The 26239-nt window shown below is 48.0% G+C and overlaps 5 protein-coding genes across 5 annotated transcripts; 1 reads left to right on the forward strand and 4 right to left on the reverse strand.

Moving 5' to 3' along the window:
• Positions 1 to 3533: 3533 nt before the first annotated feature.
• Positions 3534 to 6926, reverse strand: N7446_010645 (uncharacterized protein; the record flags this gene model as incomplete). Its single annotated transcript, XM_058519388.1, has 7 exons — positions 3534 to 3544; positions 3607 to 4014; positions 4534 to 4541; positions 4741 to 4859; positions 4904 to 5188; positions 6249 to 6791; positions 6849 to 6926. The coding sequence occupies 7 exons, from the start codon at positions 6924 to 6926 to the stop codon at positions 3534 to 3536; spliced, it is 1452 nt and encodes a 483-aa protein (XP_058368226.1).
• Positions 6927 to 7834: 908 nt separating this feature from the next.
• N7446_010646 (uncharacterized protein) lies at positions 7835 to 8509 on the reverse strand (the record flags this gene model as incomplete). Its single annotated transcript, XM_058519389.1, has 1 exon — positions 7835 to 8509. One exon carries the CDS (start codon positions 8507 to 8509, stop codon positions 7835 to 7837), a length of 675 nt encoding a protein of 224 aa, XP_058368227.1.
• Positions 8510 to 9401: 892 nt separating this feature from the next.
• Positions 9402 to 11315, reverse strand: N7446_010647 (ankyrin repeat domain-containing protein; the record flags this gene model as incomplete). Its single annotated transcript, XM_058519390.1, has 1 exon — positions 9402 to 11315. One exon carries the CDS (start codon positions 11313 to 11315, stop codon positions 9402 to 9404), a length of 1914 nt encoding a protein of 637 aa, XP_058368228.1.
• A 1264-nt stretch (positions 11316 to 12579) lies between these two features.
• Positions 12580 to 15539, reverse strand: N7446_010648 (uncharacterized protein; the record flags this gene model as incomplete). The annotated part of the gene is made up of 2 exons (XM_058519391.1): positions 12580 to 12689; positions 12722 to 15539. The coding sequence occupies 2 exons, from the start codon at positions 15537 to 15539 to the stop codon at positions 12580 to 12582; spliced, it is 2928 nt and encodes a 975-aa protein (XP_058368229.1).
• A 2310-nt stretch (positions 15540 to 17849) lies between these two features.
• Positions 17850 to 18939, forward strand: N7446_010649 (uncharacterized protein; the record flags this gene model as incomplete). The annotated part of the gene is made up of 3 exons (XM_058519392.1): positions 17850 to 18235; positions 18283 to 18748; positions 18799 to 18939. 3 exons carry the CDS (start codon positions 17850 to 17852, stop codon positions 18937 to 18939), a joined length of 993 nt encoding a protein of 330 aa, XP_058368230.1.
• Positions 18940 to 26239: the final 7300 nt, after the last annotated feature.

Here is a 26239-nt window from a genome sequence, read left to right on the forward strand (position 1 = left end):
CTCTCGAGTTGAGCATGTTTTGTATCTAAGGTTTCGACTCCCAAACCGATATGAGCACCCAATCACCATTTAACCTAGACCGCATTTTATTCCATCTCACAAAAACTGGCTCGGCGTGGGAACAGCGTGGTAGGCTACATCCAGCTTTCATCATGGCTCAATGCTGACCTCTTTCTCGCTACCCCTAGTATTACGTAGATCATTGGACATACCACATGCTGCAAATTCGGAGTATTGACTCTGGAAATACCTCGAGCCACATTCAGTCCGGAAGTTTTTAGTGGCATCCCTCAGATACTACATGTATTGTCTAGTACAACAATCATGCGAGGGTGGCGCAAGGCATACTGGGGCAGACTTGGCATTGTAACCCTTTTGAATTTGCCAGGGCATGTACGAACAATGTAAGGCATAACCTGGTTGAACCCCGTGTCGAGGTGCCACAGCTGCACCCAACCTGAGGTTCAGGTCAAGCCGATAGGCCGAGGTCGGTATACGCCGTCAAGCTGATCAGGCTTACGTGCCGTCGATATTATCAACAAACATGACTGAATTCTCATAGAAATAGCCGGAATGGAAACCTCATGTGATCAGGGGCTCAACTCTGTCAGATACAAACACAAGAAGCCAAGATCGAAGCGTAAAATATGGATGCAATCAGGGAGCATAGGTGCATCAATGTATGCCCCGACACAGTATACGGCTCCGGTGAACGTTGACTCAGGACTTGAATAGACCCATGGGAGTAGAACCACCCTCCGATGCCGTTAATCAAAGCCATAAAGATATAAGAGGCTGTCAGTCGAGATATACCAGAAAATACAGCGTTGTAGAGCGAGACAATGCATAAAACCAAAGCTCCAAACCCTCCAATCACCAGGACTCGTTCTCTCTTCTCACTTGGCCAGGTTATCAAATAAGTGGCACAGACCACCCCGCCCAGTGTGACTCCCAGGAAAATGGAATTGTTGTTCCCGCTATCAGTAGCCTCTAAAAGCAAGACTGATACAGATGTCCCCCATATGTGAAGAATAATTCCAAGGTGGTCCAGCAGGAAGTAGAAAGAAGGGAGCTGCTTTCCGGAATCCAGCACGTAGTGACAAAAGGCAGAAGTTCCAAAACAAATGAGATTGGCTAAGAGAGAAACCAAAGCTGTGGCCGTATTGCTTCTGGATGAAGGGCACTGAGACACATGGTAGATAAAGCAGAGTAGGATGATACTGCCGCATAAATGGAATCTCGGGTCGACAGAGCCGTTGGTGTGGACGAGTGTGCTTTGGGGCTTCGAAAAGCGATAGCTGGTTTCCATGTCGATAAAATATATTGTCACAGAGGAATTTATGGAATGAGTAATTTATGGCAACTGGTAGGTACAACAAGGCGAAGGCTTTTCGTAATAGAGGTGGTAGAAAGCCTTTAAGCTGGTGGCAGGGCCCGGGTAAAGAAGGCCTTTCCATGGGAGACACACCTTCATTACATTATCATGAAAAGATGATGTCTCAATTTGGACGCTAGTCACGAAATGCGAGTCTATATGTGCTCGAAGTGGAATTATCCAAATAAATCACTCCACGTATTCACTCCCGGCTTTCACATCCATATTGTCCACTTAGTTAGGGCGGAAACAGGGTCTATCGATATGGCAGGGCAGGTTCTTTATTATAGTTTTAATATTAGAATTTAAACTAGAATCTATTCAATAATGTATATCTGCGAGAGCGGTAATGCAGCGTACTGTACGTCAAATGCTTTCTTTATCTGGATATGCGCGTCAGATTGGATTCTCACTTCAAACCTTACAAGGACAAGAATTTGAAAAAAAATTCATATACGCCTGCCAGGGAGGGGTAAGGCTGTCAATACAAGGAAGTTCAGTCGAAAATACATCAGACTAAACTGATAGCTAGTACAATGGCCAGCTCATAACAGCTTTTACCGGCTCGAAGATGCTGAAAAACGGATAGGGCTGGTACGGCACTACAAGTAGAGAAAACTGGTAGTCCATTCCCTGCACTTTCGCAATACCTCAAAGCTGCTGACTAATGGCCCTTCTTTATTGAAATGCCATTGGACCTGTCACTTGTGATGAACCGAGTATGAAAGTCAGATGTGTCGTTTGCGAGACAATATTCTAATCCTTACTGCATCTGAAAAGACCATCTCTTCACGCTTGATAAACATTTGACTCGGACCAGTTAAGCATCTTGTGTTCCCTCTTTCTTTCTGTCGGTAGCTACCTAGTCCCTCAATGCGACTGGAGTGGGTCTTTTTTCATCACCAGTAATCAATTTACACCATACTGCACATAACAAATTCATTCATTCATTTTCTTGTTACAGTAGTAACACGACCAATTACGTACACCGACCTGGAATCCTGGGCTACGTTGGCCTTTTCTAGAATTTCTTTGGAAGGCACACGCTATCAGTTTCATACCATGCCGGAAAGCGCTTTTTGATTTTTCTAAATTTTTTTTCCCGGTTCACAAATGGCCGAAACTGGATAACCTAAAATAGGCCAAAAAAAGGACTGCCTGTCAAGCTCAACGGTGTGCGATTTCTACATCTAGAATTATAGGATTGACTGATACAGCTGATCGTCGTGACTCCTTGCCGTCGTGCTCTTTAGATTTTATGACAAATCAGATATTGAACGACGAGCATGCTACAAAATCCAGAATGGAACCACGGAAAAAGAGTGTATAGCGGTTCTCCCGTTCTGGGGCGGCATGGCCATATCGTCAACGTTGGTCTGGCTGTGGGCAGCTTTGGTTGCCGCCGGAATCTGAAATTTCGCCAAGCCATTGAGGCTTAACCTGCCTCTTTTTAAGATCAATCACGTTCTAGAATTAGCTTGCTCTCCTTCAGATTTAGTGAATATACGGTATTTAATTGGCTAGGAAAGAAATATATCAGGCAAAAGGGAAGGACACATTAATACTCCGTGTGATGGTTCTAGTTCAATTTCGGCAGGCGGAGGTCCATCCACCTTCCAAGTCTAAGGACTAGACTATAGCACGTGAATAGTAACATTCTAGCGATACTGTATTAGTACTTATCAACGGGTTTCGTTAACCAGCGCATCATCCATAGAATACACATGCTAACTTTTGCAAAGTATCCATATGGTCGCTATCAATAGCCCCAATCAAAATAGAGCCGACAAAGACAGAGCCAAACACTATTCAAAAAGACAAAAAAATATGTGGGACGAGATAGTCAGTGATTTCACCTAAGACTCAGCGTTTGTTAATGGTTGCGTGGCCTCATGCTTATTGATCTTCCGGTCTCGTTCAGCGGTAAGCAATGAGCTGCTGCGCTCACGCTTTACCCTAGCAGGAGATTCCAACGAGGCGACTTCATCCCCTCGTTTGTTGACTGTTTCTCTGCATCGGGCTCTACGGAATAACCGGAACGATACTGGGGACGCACAATCCTGTGAAGAGCTATCTTGCGGGCGATTGGTGTGCTGATATTGTTCCCTTGGCGTAGTGAAAAGCCGTGGGTGGTAATTGGTAGCCATGGAACTGTCGGTCATTGCTGCACTAAGTGGTCAGAATTAACAGGTTCTGTACCAAACAGACGATAACTACCACTCTATACCTACCGCGCGGATCCGTCGAGGTGACTTTACCACCCTCCCTCGTTGGCGATTCCTCTGTATCGGACCCTTCAAATAGGTCGTAGAAAGAGTCGAGTGATACCGTGCACGGGTCCACTCCCCTTGGATTGGTGGAAGGCTGCTCTGGATAGTTGACAGTGGGCGGATTGGGATCCAGGATGTTAGGTCCCGTCTTCAGTTGCCCAGCGTTCGAGGTAGGTTCGAACTCGCCTGGTGTGGTGGGCAGGGCGGTCGTGGCAGGGGCGATCGTGCCTCCTGCTATCGAGCAGCTCGTCAGTTCTGCCGCTCCATCCTGCCTCGCCTCCGTTTTTATATTAGAGGGGACCCTGTGTGGTGAACCATTCTCCTCTAACTGTGCTTCGCAGTTTTCAACTGTGAGCCCGTTATGCATTGCTACACCAGAATGTTACAAGAATTAGAGGGTTGTCTAACGGACAGATGCCAGTTACCGTTTTATAGTTGCAGGCTGTAACTCCCTACCCGAATTCGCTACATACGAACTGATTATAGCAGATCTATTTTTACAGGCATTCAAATTTGCCCCTGAAGCTTTTGTATTAGCATCAAAATGCGGGCCTCCCCTGCACGCCCATACCGCGACTAGGCATCATTCCAAGAACCGCTGGAGCTAATCGTCGCTTCTCTCAGATGTTTTAAGAGGATGTAGCTTAGAAGTACATATTAAGGACATTTCTCGCTACTGCGGAGGATATCACGCGAAACATAAGAACAACATCTACCGTATCTTACGAGGAATTAGATTTGGTACCAAAACAGAGTTCTTTGAATGGTTCTATGTGAAGGGAGTAAGTTCGTAGTACCTAGCAATCTAAACTTTCCCACAAGCTTTCACAGGCTCGAACTATGTCCAGGCTGATGACAAATCGTCTGCGAGCAGACGGGTAAGCATACCTTTGTCCCTAAATATTCCCATTGAAAGTTCCGTTTTAGCACTACGAAGGGCTACAGATCTCTCAAATTTATTCACTCTTCAGAGTCTCATCAGGTAACCGGAAACCTGGTGTGCAGATTGGAGTATTTTCTCCATCATAAGGTGAAGAAGGTATGTTTAACGGTCCATGTTGGCGGACCTGGCGTAACGTCCGTAGAAGAACGTACCCCAGTGCGCAGACTACCCAGTCGACCCAGTAAACAGCCAATGCAGCCAGGACAAAACACTCCTGAAAGAAGTCACCGATCAGCCGCGACTCCAGGTAGAAGCTATCCTTTCGCGAAATCTGAAATTGGTGCTTAGAGCTCCCCTCGGGGGTTCCTCCTTCACTGGTTCATCCTGACCGGCCGAATTGCCAAGGATGTTAGTCCCCTTTTGTGTTTCAGGTTGCCCGGTAGTCCCGACAGCTTTGAGATCCCCGTCTGGTGTTGAGTGCTCTTGTCTTGCCTCGCTATTCTCGGGCGAACTGATCTGCGCGGACTCGACATCGTCTGTGCCAGTGTTATCCGGGATGCCTAATTGGTTGCCGTGGATTCCATTCACAGATGTTACCGGAACACCAAACTTGCGGAATGTGTTAGGACGCTCGAAAGAAGACATAGTTGAGCCAAAGAACTATAGAGAATCAGACGTTGTGTAACATATGGTGGGGTAGTTCGAGAGGTCATATATATATCAGCTAAAGAATGGCTCCTGAGCCAGAAATAGCCATGTAGGGATCAAGTGTGGGAATGATCCCCGAAAGCATCCACAGTTCCACTTTCCTATCAAGCTATACCTATTCTAGAAACGTTGTATATCTTGACATAGCTACCTATAATGGCCGACACCTTTCTGAAGCAATTGGAATACCGTACAACATAGCAATTTCTCTTCTTGTTAGAGTTTGGTTTTTCTCGTCGAATTTCATGCGGGTATATTCCCTGCAAATATAGCGAAAACCTCACCAAGCGTGAAAAGGATCCTTCTGTCATACTTCTAGGCCGCATGACCTTGGTAAATACAAATGTTCTAGAAAATAATCTATAAGGTAAAATAATTGTTCTAGTACACATCAATGTAACTTTTGTTTGTTCACGTGGCGGATGCCACCGGATTGGTGATTATTATACTCTGCCAGCCTAAAATCCTGGACGTATCTCCAGACTGATTTGGGCGATATGGAATGTGATCTTCTCAATATTTGGTAATATGTAATAGCAACGTGCTGATTCAGCAATTGGCGCCTACAGGTAAAATTCATCTCCGCTCTATTGGCCCTTAGTGTACCGAATATAAAACTCCCCTTGTAAGTTATTGATCGGCGACACAGGGGCACGCCTGATCCTCTACACGAGACTCATAACATCATGCTTAACATATCCAGTGATAAACCGCATTTGAGATTCGGAGATAGCCGAAGGTCCCGGTAATTTAAAGGAAAGGCGCCGACCACATGGAAGACCTAAGTCATGTGTGGAAGACCTTAGGATGTAATCATGTTTATCACGGTTTCACGTTGACAGCCTTCACACGCGTACAAGCGATACATTCGATCTTGTTCTCGGCGGTATTTATTTACGATCCAGGATAACATGAGCGATATAGCGGATACAACCAATGTCATCAATGGAACCCATGGGCTTAAGATGACCTCTACAGCTTTTACAGCGTGTATAATCAATATCATCAGTACATGAGAAAGACGATCAGGGGTAGTAAATAATGGCAAGAGGTCCTTGGTAGGGGTGTTTCCGGGGGTATCATTTGCCTTCGATGATGACAAGCCGCCGTTGTTTGGCTTATCTGGAAAGAGCGATTTGGTACAGGAGATGCCGGACTCCTTTTTTGCTCTCTGTTGGTCCTGGCCTGGGGTCTCCCCGGGGGAGCCGTTTGTATTGTCTTGTAGCTCCTGCCCGAGCGAGGTGCTACTGGGGATGTCGGAACCTTCTTCTGTACCGATAGGGTTAACGTCCGCAACCGGTGTCTTCTCCATGGGTTCGACGGCACTAGGCCAACTCATATCCATGGCGTCGGTATCGTCTGAAGAGGGCATTTGCTGTGTACCACTTTCAACCTTGATTCTCAATTCTTCGCCATGGGGGGTAAAAGCTAGTGAGTACTTCGGTTGGTCGTTAGGGGTCTCCGGGATGTCCTTGGTATTGTAATTCACATGCCCGTTCTGGCCGTGCGAGTTGGTAATGGAATTGTTAGATCCTTCATTTGTGGCATCACAAACCTTTATATCGGTGTCATATTTACTGTTCAAGGTTTTTTGCCTTTTACCAACATGTACCGATTCCTCGTCCAATTCCACGTTACTACCTCGCTTCCCAGAGAATTTATAGGCTTTGTCATTCTCGATGCCAAACATAGTTGCGCCAACGGAACTATGGAGAATCAGAAATGTGCAACACACACAAGAGGTTGATATTCTGTCACGTACCCAGCAAGGTTTATATATCTACTATCCCAGTATAAAAAGGATTGCGAGCTGAAAATGGCCACATAGTGATCGAGTCAAAATTATTTGCGAAAGCATCCATATTAACACCTGGGATGTCCCAGGCTACAAATAAAAGTGCTTCCTTCTCAAATGTGGACGTCTACACCCTTATGGATGCCTCAAGAATTCACTCTGTTAACTTTTAATGAAAATTCGCTTTTGGACGTAATCTTGAGACCAGTTAGCCATGTCGCCATCAGAAAAGAACCTGTCGGGACATATACTCCCGTCAGAATAAGCAAAGACAGGTTGTACGTAATCTTGCTAAGCAACGGCTCCCGCCGTATGGATTCAGGGGTATTGGGCCTTGACCTAGGAGGATACACATCTATTTTACATGAATCAAATTGGCTTTTCCTTTGGAAGCATAACCACAGTACACAGTACCTAGTTGGTGATACCAACAGAACCATTTCCGGTGAAACCCTTGCCTGGAAAGGCAGGCTATGTCTAAGCTGTCGCATTTTATTTCAATAACCCTTGTTTGGTCGAAATATATAACTCGCTTAGCACAACTGCACCATACATGTACCCATGACTGACTGATAGAGAGTACGACATTTTAAATCACTTATTCTACGCATTCCTTACCTTTTTGGTCTTTCAAAACGAAAATAGTTATCTAAAATAGTTGGAAGTGGATTGTCTGCCCTTATCAAGTGTTGGGGAAAAAAAAAAAAGCTGAAACCTAGAGATATTAAAGGTAATGCCACTATATACAGCGAACTTCAATTGCAGTAGCTTCTGAAGTAAGGTTACATGCTCTTGGGGTACAACTACCACACAGCCCGAAACGCCGAAGCAGTCGCCATACCACAGCTTTCGCTTTGCAAGTCAGGGCCCTGGTTCCGTACTGCTATTGCGAGCAGCCGGTCGTTCAGTGTGGTCTGCCGTCTCCTATTGCGTTTGTTGCTGAATTTTCTTTTAGCCTCCCAGCGATCAGCGCGTGAAGCACGCTGAGTGTGTAGATGGATGGGCTCGTCGGCCTGAGACATTAAATTGTGATCTAACATCCGTTCAACATTGCTGACATGGTGAATCTCGATAGACGGAGAAGGCGGCGGTGATGCTGGTCGGATGGACTGGGCAGTGGTGTCCCGCACTCTAATGCCTTCCTCTGCCTCGTACAGTTGTCGCGCGTACTTGGTACCCTCCCACTGGCATAGCTTGTTGATCTCCAACTCACTCAGGTTGAATCGATCAAATACTTGGAATAACCTGCGATGCCATTGAAACCGGCTCAGTCGCATACGATGTGGTGGATAAGAATAGTCCAGCCCGGGGTATCGTGCTTCGATACTTTCCAACGAACCGTAGAACTGTATTATTTCGACGCGTATCTCGGGAACTAGGTATTGCCTAATCAAATCGTCGATTGACTTTGCTTTGTGTGTCAGAGAACGAGTGAAGGTCGCTTCAAACACGGCCTCGGCCCACGAGGACTTGCGCATGTTCCGGGAGAACCTTGGAGCAGAGGGTAAGCGTCGGGACTGTATGTATGGAAGAAGCCTTCCAGTTTATTTATGGTCTCGCACCGTGCGCTTTACTTAAACGAGATGAAAACCTCCTGGAATAGCTCAAGCTGGAACAAGTTTCGAGGGACAGGTTGGGTGGCTTTCCGACGACTTGGGTCTCTGAGCGTTGTGGATTGAACGGTTCAGTGACGGACCCTAATAAGCTGAATAGTTTGAGCTCAGCCCACGGCGGGAATTGCAGATATCCACAGTCAGCTAGCAGAAATAGCTTCTAGCACTCTATCAAGTCTACGATATTGCTATATTTGGACCTTTGAAAGCTAGAGACCAAAGCTCAAAATAGAAACACGCTAGTGGGGGATACGCCGGTTATATCCATGCAGCAAGTATTGCTTTGTCAGATGACATTTTGCATTTACCTGGAGGATTCCATGAGAAGCTTCCTAGGGAAGGAGATAGGAAAGAAATGAAGGCTCTCGATGGTTCATCTATAGAAGAACCTTCCGTCTCATCCTCACTCGTTGCCTTTTTTGAGTTCAATACTATGACTGACTTGTACTTTGCCTATCCTTAGTAAGATAACTACTCAAAACTCGCAACTACTTGTACTTTGGGACATAACATACTATTCGAATTGCAAGATCTATATCTTAACAAGCCACATAGACGTAGACGTAAGTAGGGCATAAACTTTGCGAACTGTCGAAGAAGCAAATATCGGGGCGCATTGCGCTCCTGTAAGTTGGAGCAGTTCATTTTTGTAGTTGCGGAAACGGATCATAGCTGATGACTGGGGCTGAAGCAGGTTAGGAAAAAACAGGGTAGGGGTAATACTCCGCTAGCCAGCCGCATCTAGGCACCTCATAAATCAATTGCAATATACGCGGGGCCAGTACCAATTCGAGATCACTTTCTTGACACTCTCTTTCGTTGCTAGTGCTGCGGCATCTCTGACTTGAGTATCGATATTTTTGAGATCGTCCACCACAGCCTGGGCCTGCTTGATGAGAGACTCAGGCCAGCTAGATTCAATCTCCGTTCGACTCTTCGTTACTAGTTCTGCCGTGATTCGGGATTTAATGGTTTCATATCCAACGGATATCCTTTGATGGAAGGCTTCCAGTATCGCCCTTGTAGAATGGGGATCACCCCCACACACCACTTCCCTAAGAGGCGATAACCCGTGCTGGTTCACAAAGAGAGCGTTGGCCCCTTTCTCTAATAGGATCTCAATCGCCCATTCACGTCGGAGTAGTCTAGGTTCGCACGCTATCCAAAGCAAGGGCGTCCTGTCAGTCTCGGAATCACGAGCCTCGATATTTGCACCCCCTTGGAGGAGCATCTCAACACGTTCTTTTGTTCTCCGCCTGAAGACCGTACTAGAAAGCTTTCCCTGACAACCAAGGTAGTTGTGTGCAACCTGGAGAACTGCGTGTACTAGGAGAGGACATCCAACGTGTGGGGCGCCCGGGTACCGTATATTGACGTCGAATCCAGCTTTGACAAACGTGTCAAAGCATTTCGGCTCGATGATCCCCGGCCAAGACGGCTTGGCGGCCTGAAGGAATGCACTTTGATGTTCTTTACGTTCCGGCTGAAGTTGAAGTCCATGCTCAATTAGTAGGTTGAACGTCTCTGGCCCTGCCGAGACCGCCCAAAAAAGGATATCTTCCGGTGGGTCGCTCAAACAAAAAGGAGGTCCTAGACCGTGGTCGAGAAGTAATCGGGCGCATTCGGGTTGTCCCTCGAGTATGGCTGCATGAAAAGGGGAGCCAGCGAACGGATCCACGACATACGTTGAGCACTCTCCGTGCTCGAGTAAAAGTTCCACAATATCGTGACAGCCTGCGCTTATGGCCTCAAGGAGGGGAGTGCGTCCGGGAAGACTGGAACGGCCGTTATTGCCGTCAGGATGCGCACCGTACCGAAGCAACACCTTTGCCGCCTCGACTTGGTGGTATCGGGCAGCCACATCAAGAGGATGAGGGAGATAATGTTCGAACCAGCCGGGTGAATATTCATCAGGACCCCTTGAGTAATCACCGAGAACACCATATCGCTTGATTATCTTCTTCATAAGGGCTATGTTACCTCTTGCTATAGCCCCATGGAAAAGAGCCCAACGATTTCGCCAATTAGATGCAATGGTCCTATCGACATCAATCCATCCCAATATCCACTTCTCTTGCTCGCGGCATTGCCGCGTCGGCTCGGAGAATACTTCTAGGACATGTTCTATATCCAGTTCCGATGGGTCGGATCCGCTCTCCTGGAGAAGTGCCGCGGCCGGAAGATTTCCACAGCGCACAGCCTCTAAGAGTGGGTGAATGCGAGTCACTACGTGCGCAGGGTTTAGCTCCGCACCGCCACTGATCAATAGCCGTAAGATCTCGAGGTTCCGGCTTGAGGGGCGCACGGCAGTGACGGCCTGGGTGAGAGGGGAGGAGGTTGATAGGTGACTACCATCCGTCGGTCTTACACCAAGGTCGAGTAAGAGCCTGACAATTGATGGGTCATGGCAGCGCCAGCCTACCGCTAGATCCAAGGGCCTAGCAGTGTACACGAGCTGGCGGTAAAAGTCATCGTCGGGCTTGAATCCTATGAGCGACTTGATCACCATTTTATAGCGCCGGTGGATTGCAATTTCCAATGCCTTTGAAAAAGCGTATGCTAGGTTTGGATGCTTGTTCCAGTTATGGGAGGGACCCGGTGGATTGGCTTTGTGTTCCCTTTCTAGGAACCTCTGGACAAGATGGGCATATCCGTGATTTGCAGCAGCCATGATGGCTTCTCCGTAATTTTCTAACCCGAAATCCTTTGCACGCATCACTCTCTTCACGGCTGCCAGATCTCCAAGACTCATCGCCCGAATTAGCACCTCCATTTGCTGTCCGTGTCGAATAATATGTTGATAGAATCGAGAGCTGAACACATGGTGAAAGTCTCTGTTCACCCGCAATAACACACTTCGGTCACCAAGATACTGCAGATGGGAGTAAATTTCAAATAGCAACTCATTAGGTAGATCCAGAATGTGCCGCCCTCTCTGGCTATTGTGTAGACTATTGTCATTTGGAACTAAAAGGCCCCCGTGGTCCTTGCTATTGGAATCTGAAGCAGTGACTTCATTTAAAATACTTTGCAGGTAGTCAATAGGGCTAGGTATATTCATGCTGTGTTGATCAGTACAAGAGAAGTGATAGTTTGAATAAGATGGACTGCTTCAAATCCCGGCTATACGTAGCGGAGATTAGGACCAAGAGCACAGGAATGCATGGCAAGACGCGCAGGCTCACTGAAGCGAATTCAGGCGAGTGATAGATTACCTTTTACAATATACTGAGCCTTACAGAGGCTAATGCCTCAGCATAGGCTCGATTTAGAAAGGCTGGAAGTGTCCATAATTAGATAAGATGCCCAGAGGAAGCGGTACTTTATATAATTCTGAAATGACCGGTTGAGGAGTCAATAAACTGGGACTTGTCCTTTTATAGACTGCGGACAGTCCTTTACTAAGTGACGAAAAGTTTTGGAACATACCTTAAGATACTGGAGAGGAAACTTTGAAGACTGTTCTTGGCGCAGTTAATAAAAGGTGGGATCGGAAAGTTCTTTATCAATCAATCAATCAAAGTCAATCAAAGTTCTATTAACCTGTTGTAGCCTAACTAGTATCGTAATGGCTATGCAGGCGCTTCTATCCGGTTGAAGCAAGAACTCGTGTCCGTACGCCTGATCATGCTCCAGTACAAAAATGAGGCTGGTTCTCAAGGAGTGGAAGCACCAGCCCGTACATGTAAGCCAAACCCATATAAATCGCAGTACAAATGAGAAATTCAACGCTAATAAGCATGAATACAAAATGAATGCGTGGATGCACCTCCACCTCTCCAATGTCCTCTCCTTCTCACGAGACATGTACACACTTCCGCATCAAAGACCCTACCCAGTAAGCACTAGGCAAGATCAGACCCCGTTCTCCGACATCCTCACTTCAGCCTCGATTGCTGTTCGTTGTTGTTTCAGGCCGTTCCGGGGCCAATAGCCTAGTCCGGCAGCGTGTATTCGAATAGCTCATCGAGGTTCTCTCCTCCCTCGTCGGTGTTGGCAAGCATTGGTGAGTGCCCAGCGTCTTCGGGACTCTGCTCCATGACCTCTAGATTCAGGTCTTCAGCTTCATCATCGGACTCTTCTTGATCAGCATGTTGAAACTGAGCAAGAAGACCGGTTTGGTGCATAAATTTGGCAACGTAGCGGGTTGCCAGCGGGTTGCCAGCGGGTTAGAGACAATGTTGTCATAATTAGACATTTCAAATGGTCCAATTGCTCGATGCAACTGGTCAAATAGACGTTTTCTCAATGCTCCGTACGTCTCACATTGAAGCAAGACATGCCTCGGCGTCTGAGATCCTTCTCCACAGGGGCATTTGTCAGACTCCACTTCATTGATCTTATACAGGAAGTGCCGGAGCGCAATGCGCATCGAGCGCATCTGTATCATGATCGATGACCGTGGCTTCGACAAGCATTCGTACAAACGTAGGGTCTTCTTGCTTGGCCACACCACCAAGCGCTTCGTGGGCTGAGCGGTCCTCTCGCTCTCCCACTGCTTCTTCCAGCGGTCCTGGATCCGCTCCCGTACCATTCGCTTGGCAGCGGCAGCGAGTCGGATCGTCGGTTGATCCGCTCCGGTCCCCCCGCTGGTCGCACCTCCCGCACTTTCGAGGGCCGCGCATTTCGCATTGTCGTCGGCAGCTTCATTGCCAGGCACCCCGACGTGAGCGGGGATCCAACGGAGGGTGATATTTGCTAAGAATTGCGACCTGAGGGTCCGTACGTGCGCGTATATCAGTGTGAGCGCGTACTGACCCGACGGTCGTTGTGGGTTCTGCACTGCTTGGATAGCAGCCTGGCTGTCAGAGAATATGATCACTTCTCGAGCCTTTATGGGTGTTGTTTCCTTGTTGTCTTTGATGGCCCTAGCCAATGCCATCTCGATGCCGCTGAGCTCTGCAGCGTACACCGTGGACTGGCTCTCCGTGCCGAGATGTCTGCGGTCGGAGATGACGGTATAACCGTCATGAAAATTGACGGCAGCTGCACCAATGTGGCCTTCGAAGCCACTGCCGTCGGTGTATATCAAGGAAGCTCCACCTTCCTGTGTCGTCTTTTGTTGGATAATAGAGTCATGGGTTGCCAGTGCAGCCTCCGAGGGTTCAATAAAACACGAGACGCGTTTCTCCCAGGGTGGCAGCACAAATGCAACTCTTGATTCCCATTTCTCCGCACAGTCCGTTTTCAGTGGTCCCTTCTTCCAAACCAATGCTTCTAAGGGTGCCCACCCTCCAATGCGCCGTTCCTTCGGCTTCCTAACCATTTTTGCCGATCGGGGGCAGGCCCATTGAGGTCCCGTAAGAATGCGGATCGCGCATTCTTCGATGCTTTGCTGGAGTCGCAATTTCATCGGCAAGAGAAAGAGCTCAATGTCCAATGCAGCTGTAGATATGCTCTTGAATGCGCCGCTAATAAGGATAGCCGCGCGTTTCTGTAATTTCGTGAGCTCATTGACCAAGCGGGTCATTTCCCAAGCTGGTAATGAGCGCGCGGCAGGGCAATACCAGGCAGAGATACCCCATAATGCTTGTGGCACAATGACAGCCTGATAGAGCTTCCGCATGCACATCAAGGATGCGCCCCACGTAGACCCTGATATGCCCCGGAGGGCCTCTAAGCTGCCATTGGCCTTAGCAAGAAGCTTTTTGCGATGCGTGCTAAAATTGAGTTGTTTGTCGAGCCAAATGCCGAGGTATTTGGCTTGTTCTGATGCTTGTATCGGTGCTCCGCCTGGTACTGCCACTGGCATTTGTTCGTGACCACATGGGTCATCGGGGACGGCCCAGACATCATATTCGGAGGGAGGACTCGGAGAGATCGTCTGGGGGGAAGGCTCCATGGCGATACGTGGGTTGCTATAGTGGATTAGCTCGAACTTATCAGGTGCAAACCTTGCTGCATGACGTTTGGCCCACTGGTCAGCTCTCTCAAGAGCTTTTTCAATGAGCCATACGTTTTCTTCGTAGCTATCTGAGATAGCTAGAATGCAGACATCATCCACCCAGCCAAATGCTTCGGTACGGCCGTAGCCAGTGGTCAGAGAGCAGTTCTTGACTAGGGGCGTATTGAATAACAGGAAAAGGATTGGTGAGATCGGGGATCCCTGAGGGATACCGGTGTTGGTCGGGAATTCGTCACTAAGGTGGCCGGGTAGACGGATCCGAGTACTCCGGCCAGTGAGAAAGGCCTTAGTCCACGGGACTAATTCAGAAAGGCCCATTTGACGCATGTTATGAAGAAGACGTTCGTGGGACACGTTGTCGTAGGCTCCAGCGACGTCGAGAAGCAGCATGCTTGCTTTCTTACCACTTCCCCAGGCAGTGTGGACCCGATCGAGGATCAGCTGAATGGCGTGGTCCACAGAGACGCCTTTCCTGCCCCCAAGGTGAGTATCAGGCAACAGCCGGTACTCTTCAACAGCCCAGGCGATTCTAGTAGCTATAATGGCCTCAAGAACCTTGCCAAGCGTATTAAGGAGGGCGACAGGCCTATACGCCTTCGGCAGACGGTAGTCCCGCGGTCCAGCCTTCCTCAGCGTCACTGTGATCGAGGTCTGAAAGTGCCGGGGGTTATGGCCAATGCGTAAGCAAGCGTTAAATATATCGAGAACGGTAGATATGAAGACCCGCTGTGAGGCAGATTCGCCTGCTAGCAGTCTCCACACCTTATTTGGAATGCCGTCAGCTCCAGGAGCTTTGTTTGGAGGTGCTCGCCGTATTGCATCGGTCAGTTCTTGTTTCGTGATAGGTGGGAAGGGAATCGGGGATTTCGTTGAGTTCGTGATGTCTGAGAGATCAGCATCTGGAGGTGTAGGAAAGAAGGCTTCGCGTAAGGCCTGGACCTTCTCATTTGTCGATTCAGCAATGCCATCCGCCGTCTTTAGCGGAGGCATGATGCTGCTTTGTTCCTGGCCCCGATTCCTCGCCCATTTAGACATCCGCCAGAGACCCTGGGGGCCCTGGTTGATGGCTTCCTTGACGAATTCACGGAATCCCGACCTTAGTGCTCTTTTGATGATCCGTCCTTTCTGCCAAGAGACATAAAGTAGCTTCGGCAGGCCTACTTGCATAGACCACTACCCCAGTTTTTCACCCGATAAATGAGGTTTCTGGACTCTTGAGGTGGACAAAGCCTCTCACCCTGGGTGTCTCTCAGTTTGCTCCTTAAGCATACATCACGGGCAAATCACCTAGGACGACACCGCTTCAACCAGGCTAACCTGATCTCTGGCCCTCAGTGCGAGTGAGGTAGTTGATTCCCGACTCTTTGTACACCGACACGCGCATCCGTCCTCTCGGGCCATACAGACAGTCTCTTAACAGGCCCCGACCCTGTCGCAGTGGCTGCCATTGTACACCACGCCCCGCGAGAGCTTAAACTCTCGTTTCGCGTTACCTGGGGAGGTCTCCCCCGCCAGGCCGACCGTGTCTTGCAGAAAGCCCTTGTGTACGCTCCGTCCGGCAGTGTACGTCGGCCACTTTCCACTAACCAAGCTTGTCCCCCGATGCCTGAGCAGGATCGATGGTTTGCCCGTGGCAACGCCTTAACGAGGTCCATCGTTTGCCACCAGCCAACTACCAGTCCCTTCCAGAACGCCCGTGTATCTCCCAGGAGGATGCCCGTGTCTCAGTGTTGTCCGTGTCAAGAAGAGGAGCCGCACCAAAGGTTGCCCGTGGCCAGGCCTTAACGAGGTCTTTTGAGGCGGTCTCTCCGAGCCTTAACGAATTCGAGTCTTAACGAGGTCTCCTGGGCCTTGAACGAGGTCTGTTCGAGATTAGCTTGACTGCCTGTGTCACCGGTTCACTACCGCCTCGCCGCATCTCGCACGATGCGATCCCAGACTGTATGCAAGCTCAGGGGTGTCCTGTCTTCTTTCTAGGGCGACACCACTTCCACTGGTAATGCAAGACCAGCTTCAGGGCCCGAGTGCGAGTCGGGTAAAAAGAAGTCGGATGGTTTTCGTATCCCGTTGTCCCCTGATTTTGGTGTGGTTGTGCGGTCGCTTCCCGCACCGGGCCGAACCGCACAACCACGGCGGATTCAATTTGGTCTCCTCCACGAGGATTAACACCGGACACCACGAGAAGGTATGAATCCATTGTCCCAGCAGCCTGGCTAGGACTGCTGCCCAGTGCGAGCTCACTGGGGGCCGGAAAGTTCTTTAGTCTTTGGTTTATTACTTGATTATGGCTGCTATTTTATGCCTCGAAGTATATCCGGTGGCCTTTGGGAGGCGATTGGTTGGTTGCGTCGTCATTGCATCTTACTAAAGTGCATAAAATACCATCCAGGCCGATTCCATCCATTCGCTGGTTAATAAATATGTGCCTGTTTAAAATGTGCATCTTTGGTTGTAGCATCTTTAAGGCTCGTTCGGTTGGGTGCCTGATGAACAAGCAGGGCACTGCCTATGATTGGTTCACGGCTGGGTCAAGCCACAAGACCCGTCATGACGTACATTGGCATGTGGCAAACAAAAATGAACTTTGGTCGTGCTGATCGTAATAGGAAGTTGCCCAATAAATTGGATGCAATCAACTCTACAATAGATCTACACGCAAGCGCAAAAGAAGCATTATGCTTTTGCTTTCAGATAAGACGCAAACTGGTGCGTCCAGCGATACCATCCTAGCTCGCAGTCTATGGGAAATCATGCTACTTGTATTCAATCTGCAGGATCTGCGAAATCGGGCTCCAGGGGTGCAATGCTACGACTCATTGGGATTTTCATGGTTTAAAATGAACATAACTCTCTTAGTGCAATGAACCTTTTGTCGGAAGCGCACCCATAGGTTGCGGTGGAGCTTCACTAGATCCATGGCGTTCATCAATGTGTTCGAACAGGCGTACGTATATATCAGCTTAATACAAAAACATAGAGAAGAATGCTTGTACAGCTAGCTAGTCTTCTGCGCGAATGGCACGATAGCACTTTTAAAATCTAGCACGTCAAAAAACATCCGCACGAGAAACCTCAAGCGTCACCGGAACCTAGGAGCATAAAGTACCTCGGGAATCTGGATAGAAGAGCCATGATGTCTGTGCTCCTGCTGCCATGGAATAAGAGAGGAAAGCAAGAAAAGAAGTTGCGAAGCCGGGCTAAGGTTGCGGGCGGGGTATAAAGCCCGGCGTTCGGCTTCATCACGATGAGCCTGATGTCTGGTCCTCAAGTCCTCTTCTCCTTTGTATGTCTCCCGTCAACATGGACCCTGCAATTCACGTACCCCTGGCACTTTCTCCTCCCTCCATGCGCCCGGCGCCTACACAATCTGCCGGTGTTACCCACCTCAAGCACCTCATCAACAACTATCTAAGCAACCTCGAATTTGACAGACCAGGAACCCACCATGGCATGGCTTATGCGATTGAAAAAGGCGTCGAAAGCCACTTTGTCAGCCTCCCCTTGGAAAAGGGCATGTGCTTCCCAGTGAGACCCGTCTTCGAAGTAGCTGCGACCTTTGCCCATCAGGCATATACGGGGCTTTCACTTGAGCTCCAGATCCAATGCGCTATTTTGCTTGCCTACATGTTTATAGTGGATGACATTGCGCGGTGTTCCATGAAAGGTCTCGACTCATTTGGCCAAAAGTTAGTTCTCAGTTGCTCCAAGCAAACGCGATTACTCACCTATCTAGATTTTTCGATCAAAGAGACCATGCAGATTACATTCTAAATGGCCTGGATGGACATATCCGAGGGTTGTCGAATCATTACGGTCCTTCCTGCTATTCGCAGATCACCCAGGGCTTAATTGCCTATGTAAACGGGTGTGTGATGGCGGAAGCAAATGCAAAATCCTCCGCCCAAAATTCCCAATCAAGCCTCATGCCGGCGTATCTCCAGTCTAAGGACGGGGGTGCAGAAGTCCTAATTCATCTTCTTTGGCCAAAGGATATCTTTCCTAGCGACAAATCTCCGTTCAGCTATTCGGAAGTGACTCCCAGGCTGATGAGATTCGTAAATTACAGCAAACATATCCTTTCATATTATAGGGAAGGTATTCGTGGCCCGGAACAGCGTAATTTTGTGGACGATTGGGCTAAGCTGCGGGGCTTATCAAGCTTGGAGATCTTGGAGCAATTTGCAAACGGTGGTGTGAAGGTAAGCAAATCTCGTTGGGTGCTTTTCCTATATTAACACCCACCTGATAGGCAATGAAAGAAATAGACGCGTTACCCCTCGACCCGCTGATCGTCGAGCGGGTCCAAATATTTACTAAGGGATGGATCATGCTCGGCATAGCACACCGGGAATACCACCTAGTTGAGCTGTTTCAGGACGAGTACCTATAGCCATACGATGCTTATCACTAGTGCTTATCACGAGAGCTTGGCGGATGACTTCCGACCCCGTCAAAGGCCAACGGCCCTGCTTGCAGATCCGTGTCCTACCTTTTGGTAGATGGTTTTTTTTTTTTTTTTTTTTTTTTTTTTTTTTCCCTCAAGAACGATGTCCTTGCTTACTCAGCATGTTTTCCAGTTAGTTGAACTTGAGTTCTTGATATCGCATTGGTAGTCTTGGTAGTCTCATTATAGGTCGCTCTAATTCTCGTTGGGGGTCCCCATGATATCCTTTCAAACACTCACTGGAATAGGGGGCATCATCAGCTGTTCAGCTAGATTAACCACCTTGAGGGGTAGGGTAAGGGTAAGTAGCGTAGTGGCTTCTTTGGAAGGGGCACCTCGGAATGGTAGATTTTGCCCAAGTATTCGTGACTAAGCCGAACTGGTGTGACCCGAAGGCGGAACCGGATTGAGAACACCAGAGCCACAGCACTGTCGCTTCCACGTAAGGAACCTTGATATAGATCAATGGTGTCGAAGACAGAATTGGACAACGTATATCTCTGTCTGTAGGTATATGACATGTCAAGAACTTCGAAATTCCAAATCTGTGGATTTACAGAGCCAAATCTAGTCTGGCAGTAATCAACGGCACGACGTCAACACCGCTCTGTTGCGTGTAGCGTAGACCCGCGTCTCCAATCAAATCGCGCTTATGGTCATGAAATCTAAAAGCGGAATATGATAAATGTACCTCCCCACTGCTTCCAAGATGAACGATCACCTCGGCCCGTAGCAAGGAATATGCTACTAATATTTGAGTTACATGTATCTGTAGTAAATTTGAACGTTTCGACAAGAGCACCAAGAGATTGCCGTTCTGCTCCTGACCCGTCCCAGTCGACTTAGCTATGGGAATGGTACCCTAGATGTAGAGGCTAAAACTGTAGCCAATGGTAAAGGATCGACTTCATGTACTCGAGAGTGGATACTGAATAAACACAAAGGAATCAGAAAAAATAAAAGTGAAAAATAAAAAAATGAAAAATGAAAAAAAAAAAAAAGAAAAAAAAAACGAAGTGGAAAAGCAAGAAAAGCTCCAAAAAGGAAAAATGGAAGGAAAAATATAGAAAATGAACAAGAGAAGAAAAAAGAAAAATTAATTTCTGTTTTGTTTTCTTTGACCTCGCGGGTCTGACCTTGGGTTTCACCAACGACAGGGGAAGCCGAGAGGTGGGGCGATGTATTTTGGGGCGAAATTATGATTGGTGGACCGAGCCCCGCATCATCTCTCGCTCCCACCAGGAACAAGGAGTGGGTATTGACATAGAGGGCAGATGTTATCTAAATGCATAGCTGATACCAAAATGCGTGATTGTTGCAATAACATGGAAAGATTCTGTTGTCATGTACATGTACGCTGATAGATCACGCAAAGAACCTAGTTGAAATCAGGACTACATTATAGGTGCCAAGTCTGCGGGACACGTAGAATCACTTGTATGGACTGCCAGCCTCCTTTCGACAAAGAATTGAGAATGTCTAGACGGACATCTTCAAGACTAGCGCTCGGGTGCTTGGACTTAAGGCCATTGGTCTCGGGACGCAATCGAATGCGGTTCCAGGGCAGTGGGATTCCTGTGATTAGGGCTCCGAAAGGAATAAATGAATGCGAATATAGGGCATATTCATATTCGCACCCCGCGAATATGAATAAATGAATATCGTATTCGCGCGAATAAGCGCATTATTCATATTCGCATTCATATTATTCATATCATGCATTTTGCGCGCATTAATGGATCTTCCGTTTCCCCGGTTTTTGTATTACAGAAAAACACGTTTCCACTAGCCAACTTGTATTTCAAGTGCGATCACGGCCTCGGTCAAGCATAGTAGAAAATATTTCCCATGCAATCCATGTTCTGAAGTATATACCCTATATTGTAGGGCTCGGTAAGCTCTATATATTCTGCGTCATTATTTTTCGTGATTTTTTATAGGTAAATGTCTAGTTTTGGTGACCAACGGTTGCTACAGAAAGTCGAGCGAAATTATATATACAGTATCTACAAGTCGTCTTTCCACATCTTTGCTGCTCTAGTTAAATCGACTACCATAACTTCTCTTGTTCCCACTCGATCTACTCCAAAGTTTAGATTTATTATAACCATGACTATTGGCACGTAAAAACGCGTTTATCATGCCACCTTAACTCACTTCTCATGCAGGTTACAGATTGTTTACCATGAGAGTCGCGAGTGAGAAACCGCCGCGTGTAAAGAAAAGACCTATCAACTTTCCACTTTACTGGGATTCGCATCAGGCGAAAGCATAGCTAGTGTTTCCCCATCATTGTTTCATTCTCACCGTTCATTTCCGACCCGCCATGCTATCAAGTATTGTCGAGTGATACTAAAGGTGTGCCCCGCCTCGCTCCCAGGTACCACTTGGACTACTAACACTGAGCAAATACAGAATGGCATCCTCACCTAACCCATTTGTGCGAAAGACGCGTGGTCTTCCGCGTCGCGACTACAATGCTCTGAACAATGGCACACCCTCCCTACTCCCTGAGCCATGGGAAGGAAATATTCGTGAAATAGAGAGCCCCTGCTCACCAGCACCATCCGAGTTTACAGAAGGCGAAGAGACGTCCCCATCCGTGCTGTCCTTACCCATTCCCAGGTCTTCGCCCGCACCGCTAGATCCCACGCTATCAGGGTTGACTAGCAGTCAGAGTAGCCCACCGACTTACAAGAGACGAAAAGCCAAGTCATATTCTAGCTGGACCCTCGAGCATTTCTGGATCACAGAGCTAGACAACACCTGGCGTCGAAAGGGTGGGCCACCAAAGAAGGATCGGCTCTTAGTCTGTAGGCAGTGCAGTTGGTCATCCAGGGATTCGGCACGCTATGGCTCCACTTCGAATTTGTTGGCCCATCTCCAGGCTAAGCACCGCATCAGTTCCGGATCAGACATCACGTCATCGTCAACTATCGGAACGACCCTGGACAGTTTTTTGACACCTGCAAAAGAAAGGGCGGGCCTTGAACAAATGCTGATACAATGGGTTGTCCAAACGAGACAGCCGTTTACGGTAGTGGAGCATCCGGCATTTAGGGCACTTTTTGAAGCGACAGGGGCTATATTACCCATCAAGACGGCCGACACTCTCTTCAACAGGATCAAGGAGGAATTTCGCAAAAACCGGACTTGCGTGAAAGAAGAATTAGCCAGTAGTAGTCGCACGCTTGCGCTGTCTCTTGATGTTTGGACATCGGAGAATCAGATAGCGATCATGGGCATCATTGGCCATTGGATCTCACCCGAGTTTGAGAAGCGGGAAGAGCTTCTGGAGTTTACTGACATATGTGGACCGCACTCTGGGGAGAACCTTGCGGAAATTGTGATTAGAATGCTCGAGGAACTAGACGTCGCGCCAAAGCTCCTCACAATTACGGGGGATAATGCTGCCAACAATGGAACTCTCTGCGACAGTCTTCACGCCGAGCTTCTCAAGAACTATGACGATAAAGACGACCAATTTCGCATCAGACCTCTTATGCGGTTTCGTGGACGGCAGAGCTTCATTCCTTGCCTTGCCCACGTCATAAATCTCATTTGCAGGGACGTACTTGCTTCCCTGAGGGCCGGCTCAGCTCGAGAGGCGAAGGTTATACTGGACGACATGGCCACACAAAGTAGCCCAACATTCACCTCTGCCCACAGCACGAAGGGAGCAATCATGAAGATCCGGCTGCTGACCCTATGGGTTGCCCGCAGTCCACAGCGCCGCCAAAATTGGAAAGATGTGTCACCAGCCAAGCAAGTGGGCTACGATGTTGACACTCGATGGAACTCAACCTATATCATGATAGCGGACGCCCTTCGGCTACAGAAGGAACTTGGACAATTTGTTCGGATGCATCCAGAAGTTCACGCCCTTCAACTAAACGAGAACGAATGGTCGATTCTTCAACAAGTAGCGAAGGTTCTTAAGCCATTCTGGGATCACACCAACTCCGTATCAAAATCTTGTCCCACGATTGTTGAGAGCTTGCCTATCTATTGGAGTCTAGATGACCTCCTTGACGAGGTTCAAAAAGCCGAAGGTGATTTTGAAGGTGTGGATACTGAGATCCGGGATGCGGTGGAAAGAGGAATCCAAAAGATGAACAAGTTTGCGAGGAAGATGGACACCAATCTTCTTTACTACGTGGCTTCCGTCCTAGACCCGCGTATTAAATCGTCTTTGATTGGATCGCAGATGAGCGAGCAAGATGCGGGACTGATCATCTCTCAAGTGCGGGAGTTCCTAAAGAGGGAGTATCCGCAGGAGTTGTCCATGTCGTGTGTAGTGGATCGCCCGCCGGGAATGTCAGAGACTATGTGGAGGACGCTGCGAAAAGTACAGCCATCACAGCGGACGCTTCTTTCAGACATTGATAGATATCTAGACGCGCCACCGGTGAGTTGGTCCCACCATATGATTGACGATGCAGACGAGGAATGGGTTCTCAAATGGTGGAAGGCAAATGTATTTAGCTTTCCACTCATGGCAAAGGCAGCCCGAGATTACCTGCCAATTCCATCAGCGGAGGTAGGGATTGAACGCGAGTTCAGCAATGCCAGGGATGTATTGGGGCTCAGGAGACACTGTCTAAATGCGGAGACTATGCGGTGGCTTATGCTACTGAAGGGACAGTATCAAAAATAGCGTTCCAAAAAAGTGATTGTGATAATATTAAGATTTATGGGAATGTAATATCTTAGAGATGGTGAACGCATTTGTTATAGAGTCTTAGGCACATGAAAATGGGTTCCTGTATTGAGACGTAACAACATGAACGGTAATGTATGCTCTCTCAGTATATGAATAAATATGATCATTCATGAATATTCATGAATAATGCAATATGAATAAGTCTCTTATTCATATTCATATTATGCAATTCATATTATTCATATTCGCAAATATTCATGAATATTCATGAATGATCATATTCCTTTCGGAGCCCTACCTGTGATGCTTTTCACGGTGAATGTAAAATCAAGCTCTAGCCAGCTGATCCAGTCTAAGCCAAATGTTTGTTTGATATATGTAAAGACATGTTCTGCCCGACGCCGTGGACAGCAGGATACCGGGACCAAGCCATGGATGTGCCTGTCGCTCGTGAATGAGCTAGGGCTGTAGTAGATACTAGTGCAGAGGAAGTCATGCTCGTTAGATATATACCAAGGACCCCTCGGTGTTGCACTCACAGTATCGTAAAAGGCAGAGATATAGGTTGGTGATAAAGACAGGCGAAAATTCTGCATATAGATTGCGCTGGTCTCTCCCACTAGTGTCGGACCAAGTATCCAAAGGACTGCGGCGGACTCTCCTCGGCCTTGAGCACCCCCATCCAGGTATCTTCAAGCCATTGTGAGACCCGACCTTGGCTCATATTGACCAGGAAATGATACGGTTACCTAATGGGGCTTAACATCAATGACCAGATTTGGGGATGGTAGAAACCAGTAGTAGTAGTAGATTTCATTTACCCCGCCCTCTCGCAAAGTTGATTTCCCAGCTAGACTAAAATACGAATCCGCACTCAGCCTAGTGGGTTATGGTTCAGAATCCAACTCGCAAAGCGATATACAGGCTACAGCAACTATATATATCTGTGTATGTACATGTATGATGTCCCACTTCCTGAAAACGAACTTGGAGCCTCGTCAAGGCCTATCGTGGCCTAGTTGCCGCTCACGTCGTTAGGCTGCCCTCATGGCGCGCGACATTGGAACCGTTGTGACGCCTCAGCGAAGCCTATCACGGCCTTGACGGTCCTAGCCCGCGAGACGGTATCTGGTTTACCTCTCTCACCTTCACTTGAGCCTCCCAGCAGACTCGATACGCTGTTAAACGCGTCCCCAGATTCACTCCTTAAGTTCCGCCGAATTTCCCTCAGATTTGGGCTTTCTACCAGCACGTGGGTGACTGTTTCTTACGCCGCACACGCACTGATCATTGTCGCAGAAGCCGAAGGTCTTGGCATAGATGGATAACCAATAATGGCCCGTGCGTAGCTATGTCAGCAGGTACGCCTGGCCCCTGGGCAAATCCCATACAGCTTTCTGGTGTAGGCCGCCGGTAGAGTGCTATCCATTATACGCAGGTGACCGCCTTTGGTAGATGTTTTCCATTCCCGTCCTTACTGAGCGCGGATGATGTCTCGAATGAGCGCCCTCTTCCTTGTCAGCAACGGGCGGAAGGGATGTGTTTTACCCGGGCTTACCACATCCTTGGCCAGCCGTTCTGCTGCATCGTTCCCTAAGTTATCACAGTGTACACCGTACAGTCGGTAGCGGGATCAGCTTCCACCCCAAGCATTACTTTTCTATTCAGGCCCCAAGACGCTATTGCAATAACTTATTTGACAGGAACATTGAGGATCGGCATACAAACGAGGCAAACATCATCATTGTGCTACAGTACCTATTGACAACAGTAGACAAGTCCTTTCCGACATTCCAAGGTTTCACCATCTCTCCATGAAAATCAATAATGCTCAATCTATGCTTTCCTATGCAATGGACGTGGGATAATCGTTAAAATACCATCACTTTAAAAGAACGGCTAAATAACACACCGGTCCAGCGTAGTAGTCGTACGTTGACAGCTCCTCATCTAGACGGCGCGCAACTTCTCGTAAAGTAAGTCCGGTAACAGCTATATACTTTATTGGGCATTTTGCCGGATGATCATCTGCCAAAAGCCCTAAAACATTACATTAGAAGCCAGCAACACAGGCTCGATAGAAACCAACCTATTAAATCTCTGAGCGCATCCAACATAGCTTCGCAGCATGCCATGTCTGGGATGAGGTCGTCGTCGACAAGTCGAAACGGCCGGTCAACAACCATGTCTATGAAACGGACGAATTTCAACCACAAAGACACTCGCTTTGTGTCACCAATCCATGGTACATATCCGCAAATTTCAGCGACATTGATACATATCAACGGAACGGACGAAGGGAGACTCATTTTTCTCATGTATAAAATGGGTATCACAAGATATACCGCACTTCTTATAGGTTTACTTACACCCAGGTTTACTTGCACCCAGGTTTACTTGCACCCAGGTTAATTCCTAGACAGATTTTACTGTTCCGTGAGATGAAGTGCTAATATATGATCTTTCCTCAAGTCTCATTCCTAGCAGTGTATTCTGTCGTGGGACTTGCCGTACTCCCCGTCAAGGCTGAGCATTGTAGACCCACTTCCTCAGACGAGCCTCATCAGATCACGTGTATGATGT

Source organism: Penicillium canescens (genome assembly GCF_028828765.1).
Source record: "Penicillium canescens strain IBT 15451 chromosome Unknown utg000007l_segment0_segment0, whole genome shotgun sequence".
NCBI classification, from domain to species: domain Eukaryota; kingdom Fungi; phylum Ascomycota; class Eurotiomycetes; order Eurotiales; family Aspergillaceae; genus Penicillium; species Penicillium canescens.